This window comes from Cryptosporidium bovis (genome assembly GCF_009768925.1).
Source record: "Cryptosporidium bovis isolate 45015 chromosome Unknown contig_13, whole genome shotgun sequence".
Taxonomy (NCBI): Eukaryota; Apicomplexa; class Conoidasida; order Eucoccidiorida; family Cryptosporidiidae; genus Cryptosporidium; species Cryptosporidium bovis.
Genome location: NW_027125026.1, coordinates 68250 through 84973, shown reverse-complemented (window position 1 = coordinate 84973; position 16724 = coordinate 68250). Strand labels below are relative to the sequence as shown.

At 33.2% G+C, this 16724-nt stretch overlaps 8 protein-coding genes across 8 annotated transcripts; 4 read left to right on the top strand and 4 right to left on the bottom strand.

Moving 5' to 3' along the window:
* Window positions 1-269: 269 nt before the first annotated feature.
* FG379_000565 (uncharacterized protein) lies at window positions 270-1907 on the bottom strand (the record flags this gene model as incomplete). The annotated part of the gene is made up of 1 exon (XM_067325976.1): window positions 270-1907. One exon carries the CDS (start codon window positions 1905-1907, stop codon window positions 270-272), a length of 1638 nt encoding a protein of 545 aa, XP_067183418.1.
* A 1126-nt stretch (window positions 1908-3033) lies between these two features.
* FG379_000563 (uncharacterized protein) lies at window positions 3034-4995 on the bottom strand (the record flags this gene model as incomplete). Its single annotated transcript, XM_067325974.1, has 1 exon — window positions 3034-4995. One exon carries the CDS (start codon window positions 4993-4995, stop codon window positions 3034-3036), a length of 1962 nt encoding a protein of 653 aa, XP_067183416.1.
* A 952-nt stretch (window positions 4996-5947) lies between these two features.
* Window positions 5948-6547, bottom strand: FG379_000562 (uncharacterized protein; the record flags this gene model as incomplete). Its single annotated transcript, XM_067325973.1, has 2 exons — window positions 5948-6348; window positions 6454-6547. The coding sequence occupies 2 exons, from the start codon at window positions 6545-6547 to the stop codon at window positions 5948-5950; spliced, it is 495 nt and encodes a 164-aa protein (XP_067183415.1).
* Window positions 6548-7186: 639 nt separating this feature from the next.
* FG379_000561 (uncharacterized protein) lies at window positions 7187-8257 on the top strand (the record flags this gene model as incomplete). Its single annotated transcript, XM_067325972.1, has 1 exon — window positions 7187-8257. One exon carries the CDS (start codon window positions 7187-7189, stop codon window positions 8255-8257), a length of 1071 nt encoding a protein of 356 aa, XP_067183414.1.
* Window positions 8258-8694: 437 nt separating this feature from the next.
* FG379_000560 (uncharacterized protein) lies at window positions 8695-10680 on the top strand (the record flags this gene model as incomplete). The annotated part of the gene is made up of 1 exon (XM_067325971.1): window positions 8695-10680. The coding sequence occupies one exon, from the start codon at window positions 8695-8697 to the stop codon at window positions 10678-10680; it is 1986 nt and encodes a 661-aa protein (XP_067183413.1).
* A 250-nt stretch (window positions 10681-10930) lies between these two features.
* Window positions 10931-12841, bottom strand: FG379_000559 (integral membrane; the record flags this gene model as incomplete). The annotated part of the gene is made up of 1 exon (XM_067325970.1): window positions 10931-12841. The coding sequence occupies one exon, from the start codon at window positions 12839-12841 to the stop codon at window positions 10931-10933; it is 1911 nt and encodes a 636-aa protein (XP_067183412.1).
* Window positions 12842-13890: 1049 nt separating this feature from the next.
* On the top strand, window positions 13891-14457 carry FG379_000558 (60S ribosomal L18A; the record flags this gene model as incomplete). Its single annotated transcript, XM_067325969.1, has 1 exon — window positions 13891-14457. The coding sequence occupies one exon, from the start codon at window positions 13891-13893 to the stop codon at window positions 14455-14457; it is 567 nt and encodes a 188-aa protein (XP_067183411.1).
* Window positions 14458-15275: 818 nt separating this feature from the next.
* Window positions 15276-16718, top strand: FG379_000557 (uncharacterized protein; the record flags this gene model as incomplete). The annotated part of the gene is made up of 1 exon (XM_067325968.1): window positions 15276-16718. One exon carries the CDS (start codon window positions 15276-15278, stop codon window positions 16716-16718), a length of 1443 nt encoding a protein of 480 aa, XP_067183410.1.
* Window positions 16719-16724: the final 6 nt, after the last annotated feature.

Here is a 16724-nt window from a genome sequence, read left to right as displayed (position 1 = left end):
CAAGTTAAGTTAGGTCATTAAATATCTATTATATTTTAAGTTAATCAACACTGATGTCATGGTATTATATCAAATTTTTTGTGTTCAAAAAAATAAGTTAAAATACATTATGTTATTTCATAAAATTCAATATTTACACGAATATCTCTAATATATTGCAAAACAATACTAAATGTCAATGATAACAATGAGAAGGAAATATTTAATAGTTGTAATGAAAACTCAATTCATCACCCATATCCAATACAAAAATCGAAAATTAAGTATCTCTACTCCTTTCTTTTAGTCACTATTGAAACCCTATTTTTGTTTATATCGATTGGATAATTTCGTCCAATGTTACCACTTCCCGAAGGCAAAATATCTACTTCGTGCTGTTGGTAGTAAAAATAGTTTTGCTTATGAGTTTTATTTCCCATAACTCCCAGTTTGTTATCCATTCTATAGTCGGACAAATTACGGTTATGGATTAAGCCATTACCAATACTACCGAATTCTTCAAAAGAACTTACTGTGCTGGAAATGTTTCCCCCTTCCACATTTTGGCTGTTCAATGTTTCGAATGTTGTACTTCTCGAATAAGATGCTCCACTCGAATAAATAGATGATGGAAAAGCAACAGTACTTTTACTGCCATCTTGGGCCAATGGAATCATTTTATCTATGTACTTATCAACATCAGGTGGTCTCATTGCAATGCCAGTTCCCATTTTGCCATTAGTGTGAGTCAAATTCAACTTCGTATCATTTTTATCTTGTATTGCTTGTCCTTTCTCTGATAACTCATCCGAATCTTCTGAATCCCTTGACGAATTTAATAAATTTTTATTACTAACATTGCTGTTTGGTGCGGTCACATTGTAACGTATATACTGTTGTATTGCATAAAATGTATGTTTAAATGGCTTTTTTGACATTGTATTTTCGTCTTGAAACATTTCATTGTTGAAAATTAAACTTAAATCAGTATTTATAAATGTTTGTAAGGAAATTGACGATTTTGTAGAGTTAAAACACTTAAATATTGTATAAAAGAAAATGACTATTGACGCCTTAACGAATTTCGGTCTTTCAGAATTGTGATTTCCAGGAATAATCATCAACATTTTTTCACCTCCATAATTGTCATGCAGTGTCTTTGAGTGGTTGGAATTAACCAAAGTATCGCTTATTCCTGAAATAAATAATGCAGGAACCCTCCCATTACTTACTGATTTTAAAGGAGCAATGTCATCAATGTTAACTTTAGCTTTTTCATTGATTGTTTTCCTCAATAATGCCAATGCAGAATCCACCAAGAAATTTGGTAGTAATGGAACATAATGGTGAACCAATTCATGGCAAAGCTGTCTTAAACTGCAAAAACTCGAATCAATCACCACACCCCTTAAAAATCCATCTCCTTTTTCTACTCCTGAATACATTAATGCTGTCGCAGCTCCCATAGATCTTCCCCAAATACCTACTGAACAACAACGCTTTGATTTACGTAAATATTCTATTAATATGGAGAGATCGTCTTTTTCATGATAACCTAAACTAATGTACTCACCATCTGAAAGACCCGAACCACTTAAATCAACTGCCATCAATGTAACTCCTATTGGTAATATCAATGGAACATATGGCAAAGCCTCCCTCCTTGAACTGCAATTCCCGTGAAGATATATCACACACGGAAGGGAATCTGAAAATCTTTCCTCCTCCACAGGTTCAAAGTGACTACAATGAAGTACTTGTTGTCGTCTGTTTCTAAGCGTAAAATCTGATCTTTTGTAAATAGATTTTCCTATAGCAAATTTCATTGGACCTAGATCCCTTATACTATATTTGTCCCTTGGTGGTCTTATTATTGCTTTCCACAATTCATTGTATTGGGATGAAATCCCTGACAAAATGGAAGCCATTTTTGTATGTAAAAAGTCAGGATATATCCTCAGCTAGTATTAACAATTACAAATAAGTGTACTTCAATAGTAAAAAAAATACTCAAAAAATAGATTTATCTTCCTGTTTGTCCTTTACCACTCTGATTTATCAAATATAAAAACAATGTAAAAGCCAAAACTAATAGTCTGGATCAAAAAGCAATATAAAATTTGATTTGAATATATTCAAACAAATGCACATATTAAATATTGATGTATCATATATATATTTGTATATATATCTTTTAACAATAATTATACTTTCATATTCATCCACTGATTTGCAGATTCACCACTGAATACAATTTCCAAAGTGAATCAAATTTCCATTATAAAAGTTATTCTTCCAATATAATGGGAATAAAAAAATGATTTTATTTATATAATTGGCTCTATTTTTATCCCACAAAATACACAAATAATTACGTGGGAAATTTTTTTCGTTCAATACACAAAAAACTTAATAATAAGAATTTAAAATTACTTTTACTGTTTGGGTTTCTTAAAACCCGTTACTCAATATTATTTAGTTGCTAGTTTCTTTAATATAACTGCCTACCTAAACAAGAGTTCGATACTTGTAGAAAATGAAATTCTCAGTTCAATATACACGCCTTACTTCTTTCCATTCCCCAATCATCTCACTATCTTTGCCCTCTCTCCCTTGTTTCACTATTCCTATTGCTGTAAACTGCAATAACCTAGACACTAGCAGAACGTCTTACACACTTCCTAAACAGGTAGACAAGTATACAAATCGACGCTTGGGCGTTAAGGGGGAAACGCGAGCCGAGAAACCAACCAAGGTATTTCGTGACCACAAATTCACTACCTGAAACTAGTTCGAATTCATAGAACACAAAAATGACAAGATAAATAAGACATAAACCGACAAGAGAAACACCCTCCAACTTAAAAAACGAAATTATTGCCACCAAAATTCAGTGTGGGTCAAGTCACACAATGGCGCTCATTTCATGTGGAAACATACCAAAATAGAGCGGTAGTGTACATTTAATGTTCGCAAATCCGCACGAGGCTGGTACTGCAAAGGAATGACAATTATCTAGTATTAACTAATTTTAAATAGATAGGAAAACTTAATTTAGAGTTCGTCGTGGCCAGTGTATTCCTCACCAGAGTGATCGGAGGCACCTCCGGCTTGACCATAAACTGCAGCAATAATTGGATTGCATATACCCTCGACTTCTTTGAGTTTATCCTTAATTTCCTGGGCATCTGCATCAGGATTACTGTTCATGAAGTCTTCGGCATCCTTAAGGGCCTCTTTAATTTTCTCCTTGTCGTCCTCCTCTAGCTTTTGACCGAGTTTGTCCTTATCTTCAATACTCATTCTCATTGAGTGGATGTAACTATCCAAAGCGTTCTTGGCATCAACTCTCTCCCGAACCAATTTGTCTTCTTCAGCGAATTGCTCGGCTTCTCTGATCATACGCTCGATATCCTCTTGTGAGAGTCTCCCTTTGTCATTTGTGATTGTAATCTTCTCTGATTTACCAGTTCCTTTGTCCTTAGCACTAACCTGCAAAATACCATCCGTATCAACTTCAAAAGTAACTTCAATTTGAGGGACACCTCTTGGTGCAGGTGGAATTCCAGTGAGCTCAAACTTCCCGAGTAAGTTGTTATCTTTTGTCATTGGACGTTCACCCTCAAATACTTGGATCAATACAGCCGGTTGATTGTCTTGATATGTACTGAAAACTTGACTCTTCTTTGTTGGTACAACGGTGTTACGAGAAATCAATTTTGTCATAACACCACCAACAGTTTCAATACCCAAAGTGAGTGGAGTAACATCCAAAAGTAATAAGTCACTACCACCTTCTCCTGCCAAGATACCTGCTTGAACAGCGGCACCATAAGCTACTGCCTCATCTGGGTTAATACCTCTGTTAGGCTCTTTTCCATCAAAGAACTCCTTGATTAAGGATTGTATCTTTGGAATACGAGTGGAACCACCGACAAGAACGATCTCATCTACCTCAGATTTTTTAATGCCTGCGTCTTCCAATACCTTTTTTACTGGGTCTATTGTCTTCCTGAAAAGATCTGCATTCAGCTCGTCAAATTTAGCTCTTGTTAAGGTCTCGCTAAGATCAACTCCCTCCATTAAGTCTTCAATCTCTACCTTTACCTGAGGAGTGGATGAAAGAGCCCTTTTTGATTTCTCTACTTCCCTTCTGAGTTTCTGGAGAGCTCTCTTGTCGGATTTAACATCCTTCCCTGTCTTAGATTTTATTATCTTAATGAAATGATCCATAACACGTTGGTCAAAATCTTCACCACCCAAGTGTGTATCACCACTTGTGGCAACGACCTCAAAAACACCATTGTCTATGGTAAGGAGAGAAACATCAAAAGTACCACCTCCCAAGTCGTAGACTAAAATGCTTTTCTCAGCTTTCTTATCAAGACCAAATGCAATAGCGGCTGCTGTTGGTTCGTTTATGATACGAATAACATTCAAGCCTGCAATGGCACCTGCGTCCTTTGTAGCCTGACGTTGAGCATCATTAAAATAGGCAGGTACGGTAATAACAGCATGTTTTACCTCCTTACCTAAATAAGCTTCTGCTATTTCCTTCATTTTTAGTAAAACCATAGCCGACACCTCTTCCGGAGCAAGCTGTTTCCTTTCACCTTTCATTTCAACTTGAATGTATGGTTTACCTTCCTTGTTGATAATTTCATATGGTAAAAGTGTTTTATCCTTTTGTACTGAATCATCCTTAAAACGACGGCCAATAAGTCTTTTTACATCAAACAATGTTTGTGCTGGATTGACAGTTGCCTGATTCTTAGCTGATTCACCTATCAATCTCTCATCCTCAGTAAAGGATACATATGATGGAGTGATACGATTACCTTGCTCGTTTGGAATAATCTCTACTCTACCATTTTTGTATATACCAACACATGAGTAAGTAGTACCGAGATCAATGCCTATTACTGGGCCGTCATACTTCTTATCATCCGCAGCTTTTGCTACAAACAACAAAGATAAACTCAAAAACACCGATAAGCAAGTCTTTAATAGTCTCATCATCTACCTCTTCCTCTTTCCTATTATCCTTATTTTTTATTCTTTTCTGAACAGAGAATATCGATTTTAGTTTCCCCTCAGCAAATGTTTATCTTTATTAATATTTAATATTATTTATTAGTAATTTATTATTTCCACTAATATCTTTTTCATGTGGTTTTGTATATCTTAATAATTGTATATATATTATACAATATCTATAATACCTATTTATCACCTCTGTTTACTAATCATTAAAATTGATTAGTTATTTGTTTGAGGGGTTCACTCGTACGGGTCTCTATAACCATTCAAATAGACATCTGCATTTATGTTATTTATATTGCTATTAATATTTCTATTTTATCCAATTTTCCGCCAATTTCTTCCCTCCCCACCGTCGGTTTTATGCTACCTACATTTCAGTTTTACTTCAACTAGACTTTTTTCTCATAATGTTTTTGTGTTTTACTTAAATTATGTGGTCATTTGGAGGCATTTCAATTCAATCAATAGAGAATGTTAAAAATAACATTTTCTTCATTTTGTTGTTGCTATTCTCTTAATTTTATCTTCGAGATCAAACACCGTTTTGCCGCCAGATTTATCCCACTCGAAAAAAATTAACTCTGTTACATCCTATTTTTAGTATACCATAATTAGCATGACCTTAGGAACGCATAAATTTACAGTTACAACTAATATTAAACTAGATATTTATTCAAATTGAATACTATTACAAAACTACAATGGAGCAAGCTTAATGGATTATCTCAGATTACTCTTCGTATTATTATGTGCAATAAATACTCCGGTAACAAAAGGTACACACAAACAAGGCGCCATTTTTATGTGTACTGTGAAATGACAAATACCATAAATTTATGGAGATTCAACTTATCTGCATAAAAGAAGAGGGGGAAACATCTATTCTTTATAAGATGTAGTGTTTGTTAGTATTCTGATCAAGTAATCATTTAGTTGCCCTCTTTTCAAGGCTTCTTATTACCGTTTCCTTTTCAGCGAGCTCTGCCTCTAATTGTTCAATTCTCTCTTTCAGATTATGTATTGAATTGTCAAAATTTAACTTGTTTCTATATGAATTTGTGAGTTCCTGTTGCAATTGCAGTAATTTCAACTCAAGATACCTTGCATTCGTGGTCATTGGCTCCCGATTATCACCTGGTTCTCCTCGGCATAGATCTGGTGAATGTCCTGAATTGCATTCTTCCAAATCATTGCGTCCTTTATTACTTTTGTAACACTTTTTTTCTGCATTGATTTGACTTAAACCTCTCACGTGAGTTTTCAACCCATTATCATGTGAATTGCTTCCACCTGTGCGTATTCGTAGTTCATTTTTCAATTGGTTATCTAATTATTAAGTGTTTGTGAGTTAATTACAAGTGATGTAAACCACTAAATTTATTCCTAGTGGTTTATAATCTTAGTTTAAAAATTATATCTGTAATAACTTACATGATCCATATATTTCAAGGAGATCAGAAATAGTGGGATTATTTTTTTCTATTGCCCTCTTTATAATCAATGACTCCCAATCCTTTTTTTCCATGATGTGCACAAAAACAATTACCCTGATATGTAAAATTATTGAATTGGTGATAAAACTTCTCACGAAACAAAAGATGAGTTAAATAAACTAAACAAGAGAGAAGAGAATTAATGAGAACAAATAGTTGATTGTTTTCCAAAAAATTAATTTATCGACGTTAAATTTTATTTCACTGGAAAATTACAATTTATAATTCCTAATTCATTCAGAATGGAAGTAATAAATGAGCAAGAAAAACCGGGTGTGAATATAGCCGTAAGGTATGCAAATACCCTTTATATATGTGGTCTTCCTTAAGTGCTCCTGAAAATACTATTATGAACTTAAGCCAACTTAGTTTATCGCATTAATGTACTCCTCTCACCATTAAAAGTGCAAATCAAGAATTCGTAAAGGTTTGAATGATGGCGCCTAATTGAACGAAATTACACACAGATGGAGGCCATAAATGAATAAATGTTAAAATTTACTAATAATAGCAGAATAATAGGTGCTACATTGTATAAGTTCAAAAAAATTAATCAGTATATATCAAGTGAAAATAATATAAATTGCATTATAACAACGGGAGAAATCTAATGTAAAATAAATTTCTGCAACCTCATTTACAACAATAAAGGATTTATTAAGTAAATTGGAATGAACCAGGGATTTTCTGTGTCTGAAGATGGGAATAAGGAATCTACGACAGTAAACAAGATATTGGCAAATGTCCAGGGCTACTATAGTGGGGACTATGATTGGAATGATTTCTATGGTGATGATGAGGACGAATTATCATGTGATTGTGAAAATGATGTGAAGTTAGATTCGAGTTCAATTTTGTTTTCTTCAAAAAACAATTTTGATAGTGCTATTCAAGATAAGCTCAAGGTCTTCCAAACAAATCAAAAAGGGGGGGTGAGACTTGGTGATATTAAATACAGACAAAGAATAAGGCATAGAAGAAAGAATGATAAAGGGAATGAGGATGATAATCCAGATTTTTTTCATGACGAAATTGTTGGTCAAATTCAAAAAGGAGAAGACCTACTTACAATCAGCCCTGAAGAAATGGAGGTGATACGTCAAAATGCATGGACCCCACGAGGCGAATATATACCAGATGATATTGCAATGGGTTATCACACTGCTTGGGACATCGGAAAAAGAGGATGTGTTGCTGTTAAGCTCGTTGGTGATTGGGACTCTCATATTTCACCCAATAAAGTGAGGTTTTTTATTATGGACGGGACTGATCCCATCGCTTTCCTTTCATATTACACAAAGAGTGATCTTAGAGTGAGCAGAGGAGAAAAGTCTGAAAAAAGGGGTATTATATTTGCTAATGATCTTAGGGATGGATATTGGGACTATTCAAGATCAAAAATAATATTCTCTAGAAGGAATAAATCAGGTCAAACTACCGTAATTGAAAATATTCCCACCCAATTTATGGATGCTATGATGGTTTGCATACGTGAAATTGAGGTTCACAAAAAAGTGAAAAAAATACTTAGAGAAAGGAGAAGACTTGCTTCCCTTAATACAGCCCCTGAAAAAGAGAAAGACGTTCAAATAGCAGATAAGCCTACAGAAAATACGGGGGATTCAAAGGATACCCAAAATGATGACACAACTGTCCCAATTGGAGACGTACTCTCCGGAAAGAGAGGTTCTATTTCCAAATTAGTTGCACCAAAGGTTGATTTTAGCAAACTGCTTTCTTAAGTGAATTATGTTATATATACCATTCCACTAGCCAGTCTTGTGATAATGCAGCGCCAAAACAGCGATTTGGCGCTAAAGGATTTCCCCGAAAAAGGGATGAAATACTATTTTTCAGAATTTTACAGTGGGGAAGAGAAATAGTAAACTTCATATTATTTTATATGTATATCTAAATATAAGTTACCCATACACTTCTGTGTTCTCTCCCCTTGTTTCTTTTTTTAATGAAATTTACTATATTTATATTTTGTCTACTTTGAGTTTAGCACTCGGAAAAAAAGAGCGTTTCTATTGATATGGAACTAACGACTTTGAAGTTTGTCAGAATAAGCAAGGAAAAGTGAAGACTACAACTTCAAACACAAATTTAATTAAGATTGTCATAAAAGGATTCAGCTTTTTATTTCCCTTTTAAACTTTGAAATACACGGAGTTAAATGGGAGCCTCCCAATCAAAGGATCTTGGAGGTTTCAGAGTTTGTAACTATGGAGAGACAAGCCTAGGAAAGTTTTTGGGATTTGAGAGATATTTTGACTACATAGTGGGAATAGATGGAGTACCACTCACCCAGATTTCGGATGCTTCCCATGACTTTTTTGTAAAAAGACTAAAAGGTGTTGCAAGGTCTAAACTAAAGATTAGTGTATATAATTCACTTTCTTCAAAGATTAGAACTTTTGTTTTAATTCCAAGTAATAAATTTGATGAAATTTCAAGTAAAGCTGATACTGAAACTAACGGTACAAAACTCTCAAAAAAGCATGAAAATAAAACGGAAAAACAAACAGATGATTCAGATGAAATCAAGTTACAATTAAACCACGATATTCCCTTTGAATCTCAGAAAATATTTCAATTTCTCAACTTTGATGAGCGAATTAATGGTCTTGGTATAGGTGTTCACTGGGAGGAAATATCAAAAAAAGGGATTAAGGTTATAAATGTACAAAATTCATCCCCAGCTGAATTATCAGGTATGACTCCAAATAATGATTATATTATTGGTAGTAATTCCATTAAAAGACCCTTTTATTCCACAGATGATTTTCTAGCTTACATTAAAAACAATGATGGTTCTGAAGTATCATTAAGTGTTTACAACTCTGAAACAGAAATACTGAGAGAGATATCAATTACTCCCAATTCCTCCTGGGGTGGAAGAGGATTCTTAGGGTGCGATATAACTGCTGGGCCCATGGTTGATATTCCTTTTAGAGAAAAATCGAGTGTGAATAAATGTGCAAAAGAAATAACAACGGATCCTTCTAATTCTGATAACAAACATACAAACTTATCGTTGTCTCACTCAAACTCCCCAATTGAACCAAACTTTATTTATACATCTTTCGATAAGAATACAAATAAAATCAGTTATAAACTTGAAAATCTCGCCGAAAACACGGCTGATATTGGAAAAATTTATTTCAAAGAGGATTGCAATAAACCAAAGCAAGATGTAATAGAATGTGACAACCAAGAAAGTAATATGGTGGAAAAAGAGATTGAACTTGAGAATGAGTTAAATATTGAAGTTGAAAACAATGCAAATTTAGAGTCTTATACTAATTTAGAAGTAAAGATTGATAAAGAATTAACACTCAAAAATGATGGGAGATATATTCTTTGTGAGGATTCACACTTTACGGAAAGAAGTCTTATAAGAGACAACTCATTTGATCTATTTAGAGTCAAACAAACGAATAATATCATACAAGATAGGCGAGCAATCATTGAGAAAGCTATAATTGATGATTTCAAGCATATTGAGGACTTAGAAGACCAAAGTGTAAATGTGAACACAAGAAATAATTGTGGTTTTGCCAAAAATGATATAAATAGTCCAGAAGATTATATTAACACGAGTAACCTATCTGTTTCAAATACACAAGAAAATATTACGTTGGAAAGTTTTCATGAGGAAAACGGAAACATGGAGCAGGAGCTTACACCAAGTTTGGTAGCTCAAAACCAAGTTTTGGTGGAAGTAATAACTCCAACCGAACCAGAAAAATGTAGTGAAAAGGAAGTTAAAGAAGACCAAGATGTAACTTATTCAATTCATAATAATATTGATACTTATATGCACACGCCAGAATTTGTGGGTAACCTAAACACCGGCAATCATACAAATAATGAAAATATGCATGCATGCGCACATACCAACTCCATTAATGAGAATGCAAAAGAGGAAAATGATGAGAGGAAATCATTAAGTAACGAAACTATAAAATTAGCTGAAGGCCGTATAAAAGAATACGAGAGTAGAGAAAATGGCTCGGAAACAGATACACCTAGGCAAGTAATGACGCCTATTAGTGAAAGAGAATACGAAATATTTAAAAAACTTCTCGAAATAAAGCCAGTGATAGGTTACAACCCTCCAGGTACTCTAGAGGTATCAGAGGAAACTGATAAATATTAGTTTTAAAAAGGAAATAGTAACCAGGGAGAGAAAGCAATTATATAGTTACATATGAAGCAAATTAAGATTATTCTAATAATACTGTAGCTTTTTTTCTCGTTAATTACATATCATGCTGTATTACAAGAAGCACTAGTCATTAATTATATCTTAAGTTATATAAAAAAAAGGCGAGTAGTTTGTGTCTGTCTTCCTCAGTCCAAACCCATTTCCCTATACATATCTCTCCTATCTTATACTAACGTTATATTTAGTCAGACTTGATGTGTTTGTAAATGTAGTGTATGAAGAGATAAGAAGAAACAAATGTAATGGAGGAAAGAGCGAGGATAAGGGTATATGTGATGACTAAGTTTGAAAGTATAAAGAGCCTGAGCTGAATGAAACCAAATATGTGATTTGAATATGAAAAAAAATAATAGAGCGAGAACAAAAAAAAGTAAAGGCAAGGAGAAAGTCCATTCAAAAACGAGAACCACCACCATTTGTAGTTTTCTAAGTTAAGTTGAATATATATCAGAATAATTGATGATGTTGAACCAACAAGAATTAAAAGAAGAGTGCTTATGGTTAGAAGCAAGAAATTATTGTGATGTTTATTGTTGTAAAAATAAAAAGGGGTATAGTTCCAAAATGATATCAATAAATAGTGTAATTCAACGTAAATTGCTGAAAACGGAATTAAACCAGAAATAAATAGCTGAAGCTTTTGTGAATTGTACCATTTTTGCTTTGGTATTTGCCTCGGTAATCTGTTTGTTTTACAAGGAAATTTAAAACTCCTTTCTGACTTTTTTTTTCCAAAAAGACCACCAATGAAACAAAGTGGCATAGAAACCATTGAATAAAGCAAGAATATTTTAATGGAATAAAAAATATCAAATAGTTTGAGTCCTGAAGAAAGAGTTAATGATTTAACTGCCAAAACTATGCAGTAAACTGGAAATACATATATAAAGCAAGTTAAAAATATGTTATACTTGAATTTTCTTCCTCCCATCGATATGTATATATACGAAGATACATAACCAGAAACATAAGATGAAACTGTAAATAATAGGAGCAGGAATTTTACTGTATTTGTATCAAATGATAAGTTTCTAAACATTGATACATTGTTTGTGATGCATATTATTAACCCAACAAATAGTATTTGAAATCCATTCCCAACAAAAGAAGAAAGAATCATCCGGTATTTCGGGGACCTAAAGATATCTCCGTGTAAAAGTTTCCAACCCTTCATTTCAATAGGATCATCATCAAAGGCCAAATTCAAGTCATCTTCACCCATTGGAAAGTATCTTGAAAACTCTGACCTAAGAACCTGCATGAAAATTAAGAGTAACATTGAGATAATTAATATGGTTAGGAAAACACTGTTAAACACTCCTAACCATCTAATCATTGGTATTTTAACTTGTTTTTTGATTTCATTATGAAAAGATGCCTCGTATTCACTATTTAATGCGTCAGTAACGTCTACCCATTCTACGCTATAAAATAAATTAATCATTGAAAATTTATCAACTCTCTCTATAGATATCGTCTTGTCTATATTAATCATGTGCTCTCTTCTAGATTTGGCTTCTAAAGAGACAATGTCGCTACCTTTATACCCAATAATAAGATCATAACCTGTAATTAAAATGGAATCTCCATTTTCATTTATAACACCCAATGTTTTGGCTATTGCTTTATCCTCAACATATATCTCAAATACATAGTTGTTTCTAATGTGTTTTCCCAATCTCTTAAGTTGTTCGTAATTTAGATTCACTGTACAAAGGAGTTTGTCTAACTCATTCTTCCCAAAAGTTGCATTTAAAGTTATTATTTGGTCCCCCCTAACAATCTCATTAAATGACATATCTTTGATGCTTTTCACTTCCTGACATAGTGGTATCTTGCTATAAAATGAAAAATCAGAGGTCGAAATACTCTCCTCATATTTCCATATCCTATTTAGCATTATTTCCACATTATCACCTTGCTGGTACCCCTTTGTTTGAATGACGAAAAATAGTACCAGCAGAAATAATAATAAAGCTTTCATCCTACATATCTCTCTTGTTACTGATTCTCTCAATTTTACCTTCATCTTCCAACATAACAGCAGCCTATTCTTATCCAGTGGGGTATATTTGTTCCTAACTAATTTCATTAATTGGCGCCAACGCCTACTCCCAGCTGTATGCCTATGCTAATAAAAAAAAGTAATAACTGAGCATTGAAACTTTTAGTCCTCTTAATTATGTGTGACTTTTTTGCGAATTACATGAAAAAAATCTGATGAATTTTTAAAATTAGTATCTCCCGGATTTGCATTTTATCAAAAAACCGGCTCCTGAAATCACCAAAAATATGTTTGCCTCACGAAGTATCATCTTTCAATCAACATTTAGATACATATTTCGCGTAGTACTCCGGGAAAGCGTTTCACCAATTAGAACTTTAGTTATATTAGACTGTTATACTCGCCAAAACACACAATAAGATCACAACTAATCAGTGCAAGCGGTTTACAGCATCAGCGGCTTCTAAAAACAAAGTAAGAGAAAGACTACCTTACAGTTTAACGAGCAATTTTGTAAACAAATGTACACACACAATTCACATGTAAGCCAGGATAATCTTGTTATGGGAAAACTAGTCTGCAAGAAACGACAAATTTGTAGTTCTCTAAGTGTCTCGCAATTAATAAGTTTAATTTGAAAAAATGTTTAGCTTTGTCCAATATTTCAATTCACTCCTGTGTACTCTTTTTAATTGTTGTATTCTCAGTATTTTTTACCTTAAACTTCATTTATTATAAAAATATTTTCCTTTTGTTTTAACTCGATACTTTTTTATAGATCGGCAAGGCGCCAATATGTTGAAGCGGTATACATTGGAGACAAAAAATAGGTACCTAATAAATAATTATAGGTTATATTGGTAAATTTGTATATTAAATTGGTAAATAAGTATATATGTGTATTATTTATGACAAGGACAGTGTAAAGTTTTTTTTGAGACACGTAAAAAAGGCAACGGGAAGTAAACTCATAGAAGTCCTTTTGCTATATACAAATATAGGAATAAGAATTCTACTTTTCCATTGAGGCACATCCTTGGTTCTGAGCCAGTAAGAACAAGGCTTGATATCGAATAGGATTTTTCTGTTACCAGGTAGAAATACAGACGTTTCATACAAGGTGTATATAGGTTAAGATGAAGACCAAGTTAGTGAAACCAGACCAATCTCTTCAAATGAAGATAAATCAATATATGGTGATTGGACGTGGTAAACCAACAGAATTAAATCCTCATCCGAAGGTATTTAGAGTATGCATTTTTGCTCCAAATGAGGTCGTGGCGAAAAGCAGATTCTTTTACTTTATGTCAAAACTTAATAAAGTAAAGAAGGCGAACGGTGAGATATTATCGGTAACTAGAATTTTTGAAAAAAGACCAACATATGTTAAAAACTTTGCTATTCTGCTTCAATACAGAAGTCGTACAAGTGTTGTCTATATGTATAAAGAATACAGAGATGTAAGCAAAACTGGTGCTGTGAGCCAGATGTACGAGGAATTGGCAGGTTCCCACCGTGCTAGACGTAGCAGTATTCAGATAATTCGTGTATCTCAAATAGATGCTAAACTTGCAAGAAGACCAAAAACAACCCAATTTTTCAATTCTAAGCTTAAATTCCCGGCTATCAGGAAACTCCCAATGGCTCCGAAGGCCTTGAGATCCACATACACTGCTTCTAGACCAACTACCTTCCAGAAGTAAATAGGTGAGTATAATCCTCTTCTATTGCATATTTTCAAAACTAAAATATTATTGTTATCTTAATATTTCTCTGGGTTTCGCTTTCTTTTTTTTCCATTGGACAGGTTCTGGGAACTTCATGGAAATGAACCTTCGTATCTCGTTCCTGTTACCCTGTGTTCCACTACGTTAACTCTTTTTGTGACCTTTACACAACATTATTCGCATCCCACCCTCCTTGATCATTCTCTGTGGAACATTGTGTCATCTGGTCCCGTAGATGCACACCGGACTGTAGTAAAAATTTACCACGTAAAAAGGCTACTAGAATTTGTAAACATCAATTTTATTAAATCAATAAGGAAACTTTTCTAAAGTTTTCCTTATTGAGTTATCGTCAGAATTCGAGATAAAGATAGGAGATGTGACTGAAACCACAAAGATATTTGTAAATAGATAAAGTTCACTACAAACTCGTTGTCTGTTTAACAACATAGCAAAAAATAAAAAGGAATACTAGAAATAACTGTCGATCGAAGCTAAAAACTATTCATCTTTGAATTCATTATTACTTAGATTTGAACATTCAGTTTTGCACACTTAAAGACTAGAAATAACCTGTTTTGGCGGTAAAAAGTGGTATGATGTAGTAAAAAGAATAAATTGGACAAAAATTAATTGGAATAAATTGTGTGGTAGGAAATGGCAAAGTAATTATGGATGAGTAATGCGAGAGTTACCGTCACTTATTTGACTCTTTTTTCCGCTTATTTGCACAACATATTGAAGTAACTGGTTATATTGTAATATAAACCGAATGTATAGATATAATAGTAAAAATGGATGGTGAAAAGTTAAGTGATGAATTAAACTACATGCTCTTATGTTGGGAGTCCAATTACACTAACAAAAGCAATAAAAGAAGGGGCTCGCTTTATCGCAAGCTTGAAGATACATATTTTGATGATAAAAGTAAAACAATAGAAGAAGATACAATATCACCAATAATAAATAAATATATACTTGAAATAGAAGACGAGATTGAGAAAAAAAATGAGATAAAGCGTAAAGAGAAGCTGGAATTAGAGAGGTTGAAAAAGTTGGAAGAGGATGAAAAAGAGAAAAAAATACAAGAGGAGATAAAGCAAAGGGAGGAGAAAGAAAGAGAGGAGAAAGAAAGAGAGAAAGAAAGAGAGAAAGAAAGAGAGAAGAAAGAAAGAGAGGAGAAAGAAAGAGAGGAGAAAGAAAGAGAGGAGAAAGAAAGAGAGGGACTAAAGGATAGTCAGGATAAAAAGGGAGTCAGTTTTGGCACAGATTTTCTGAAGCAAAATGTAGTTCCACTGGTTGTTGACTGTAAAAAGGATAACAAAGATACTGGAAATGAGGTATCCAGACTACTTGAATACTCAAAGAGCGTAGAAACCGTTGAGAAATTTGAAAATTCAAACGAATTTAAGGAAATAGTGTCCAGTACAGAAGCAACTATAAAGTCCACTAGAATTAATACAAAAAAGACGATTCAGTTATCTATAAATCAAATATCATCAACAAATCAACAAATCATCCTTTCTTCTCAACGTATAAAGAATATGTTGTCAGATATGAGGTTTTCACAATCAGGTGTTGCTTCTTCATTTTATAATTACAGTCTTTATTTAGCAGCAACATTATTTGTGGATCAATGCTCTTCTCAGATATCAGCGCATCCTGAATCAGTTTGGTGTTACTCTTATTCTTGTATGCAAATACTCGAAGATAATAAGGACTTTATATATTTTCTCGAGGGTGTCATGTTCAAGGAATTCAAGTTTTTATATACAAGTGATTTAGATGATATCGCAATAAAGCACGACAAATCCAAGAATATAGATGACTCTTTTTTAAAAAGGCTTGGCTCAGTTGTTAGATTTTACTTGTCAATTAATATATTGAGGGGATGTTTTGGGAAAATATGGATATGGCTTGTTAAACTGTTAAATAGCGATAAACCCCATAAGTTGTTTCCAATCGTTATGATTTCAGTTGTTGAAATAATTTCATATTTTTTTAAAAATGTATTTAAAATTCAATACATTAAAATTATTGACTACATATTAAACCATAAACTTCCAAAAATATATGAATCTTTATGTGATGATTCAATTCCAATTAAGGCACACTGTAAGAAACTTGAAGGACTACTTAATAATGTCAAATCCATTGATAGTTGTAAAGATAATAGTTTTAACTCACCTCCAAGCGGATTTATACTTAGGGATAAGCACATAGACATTGATTGCTGATATTAT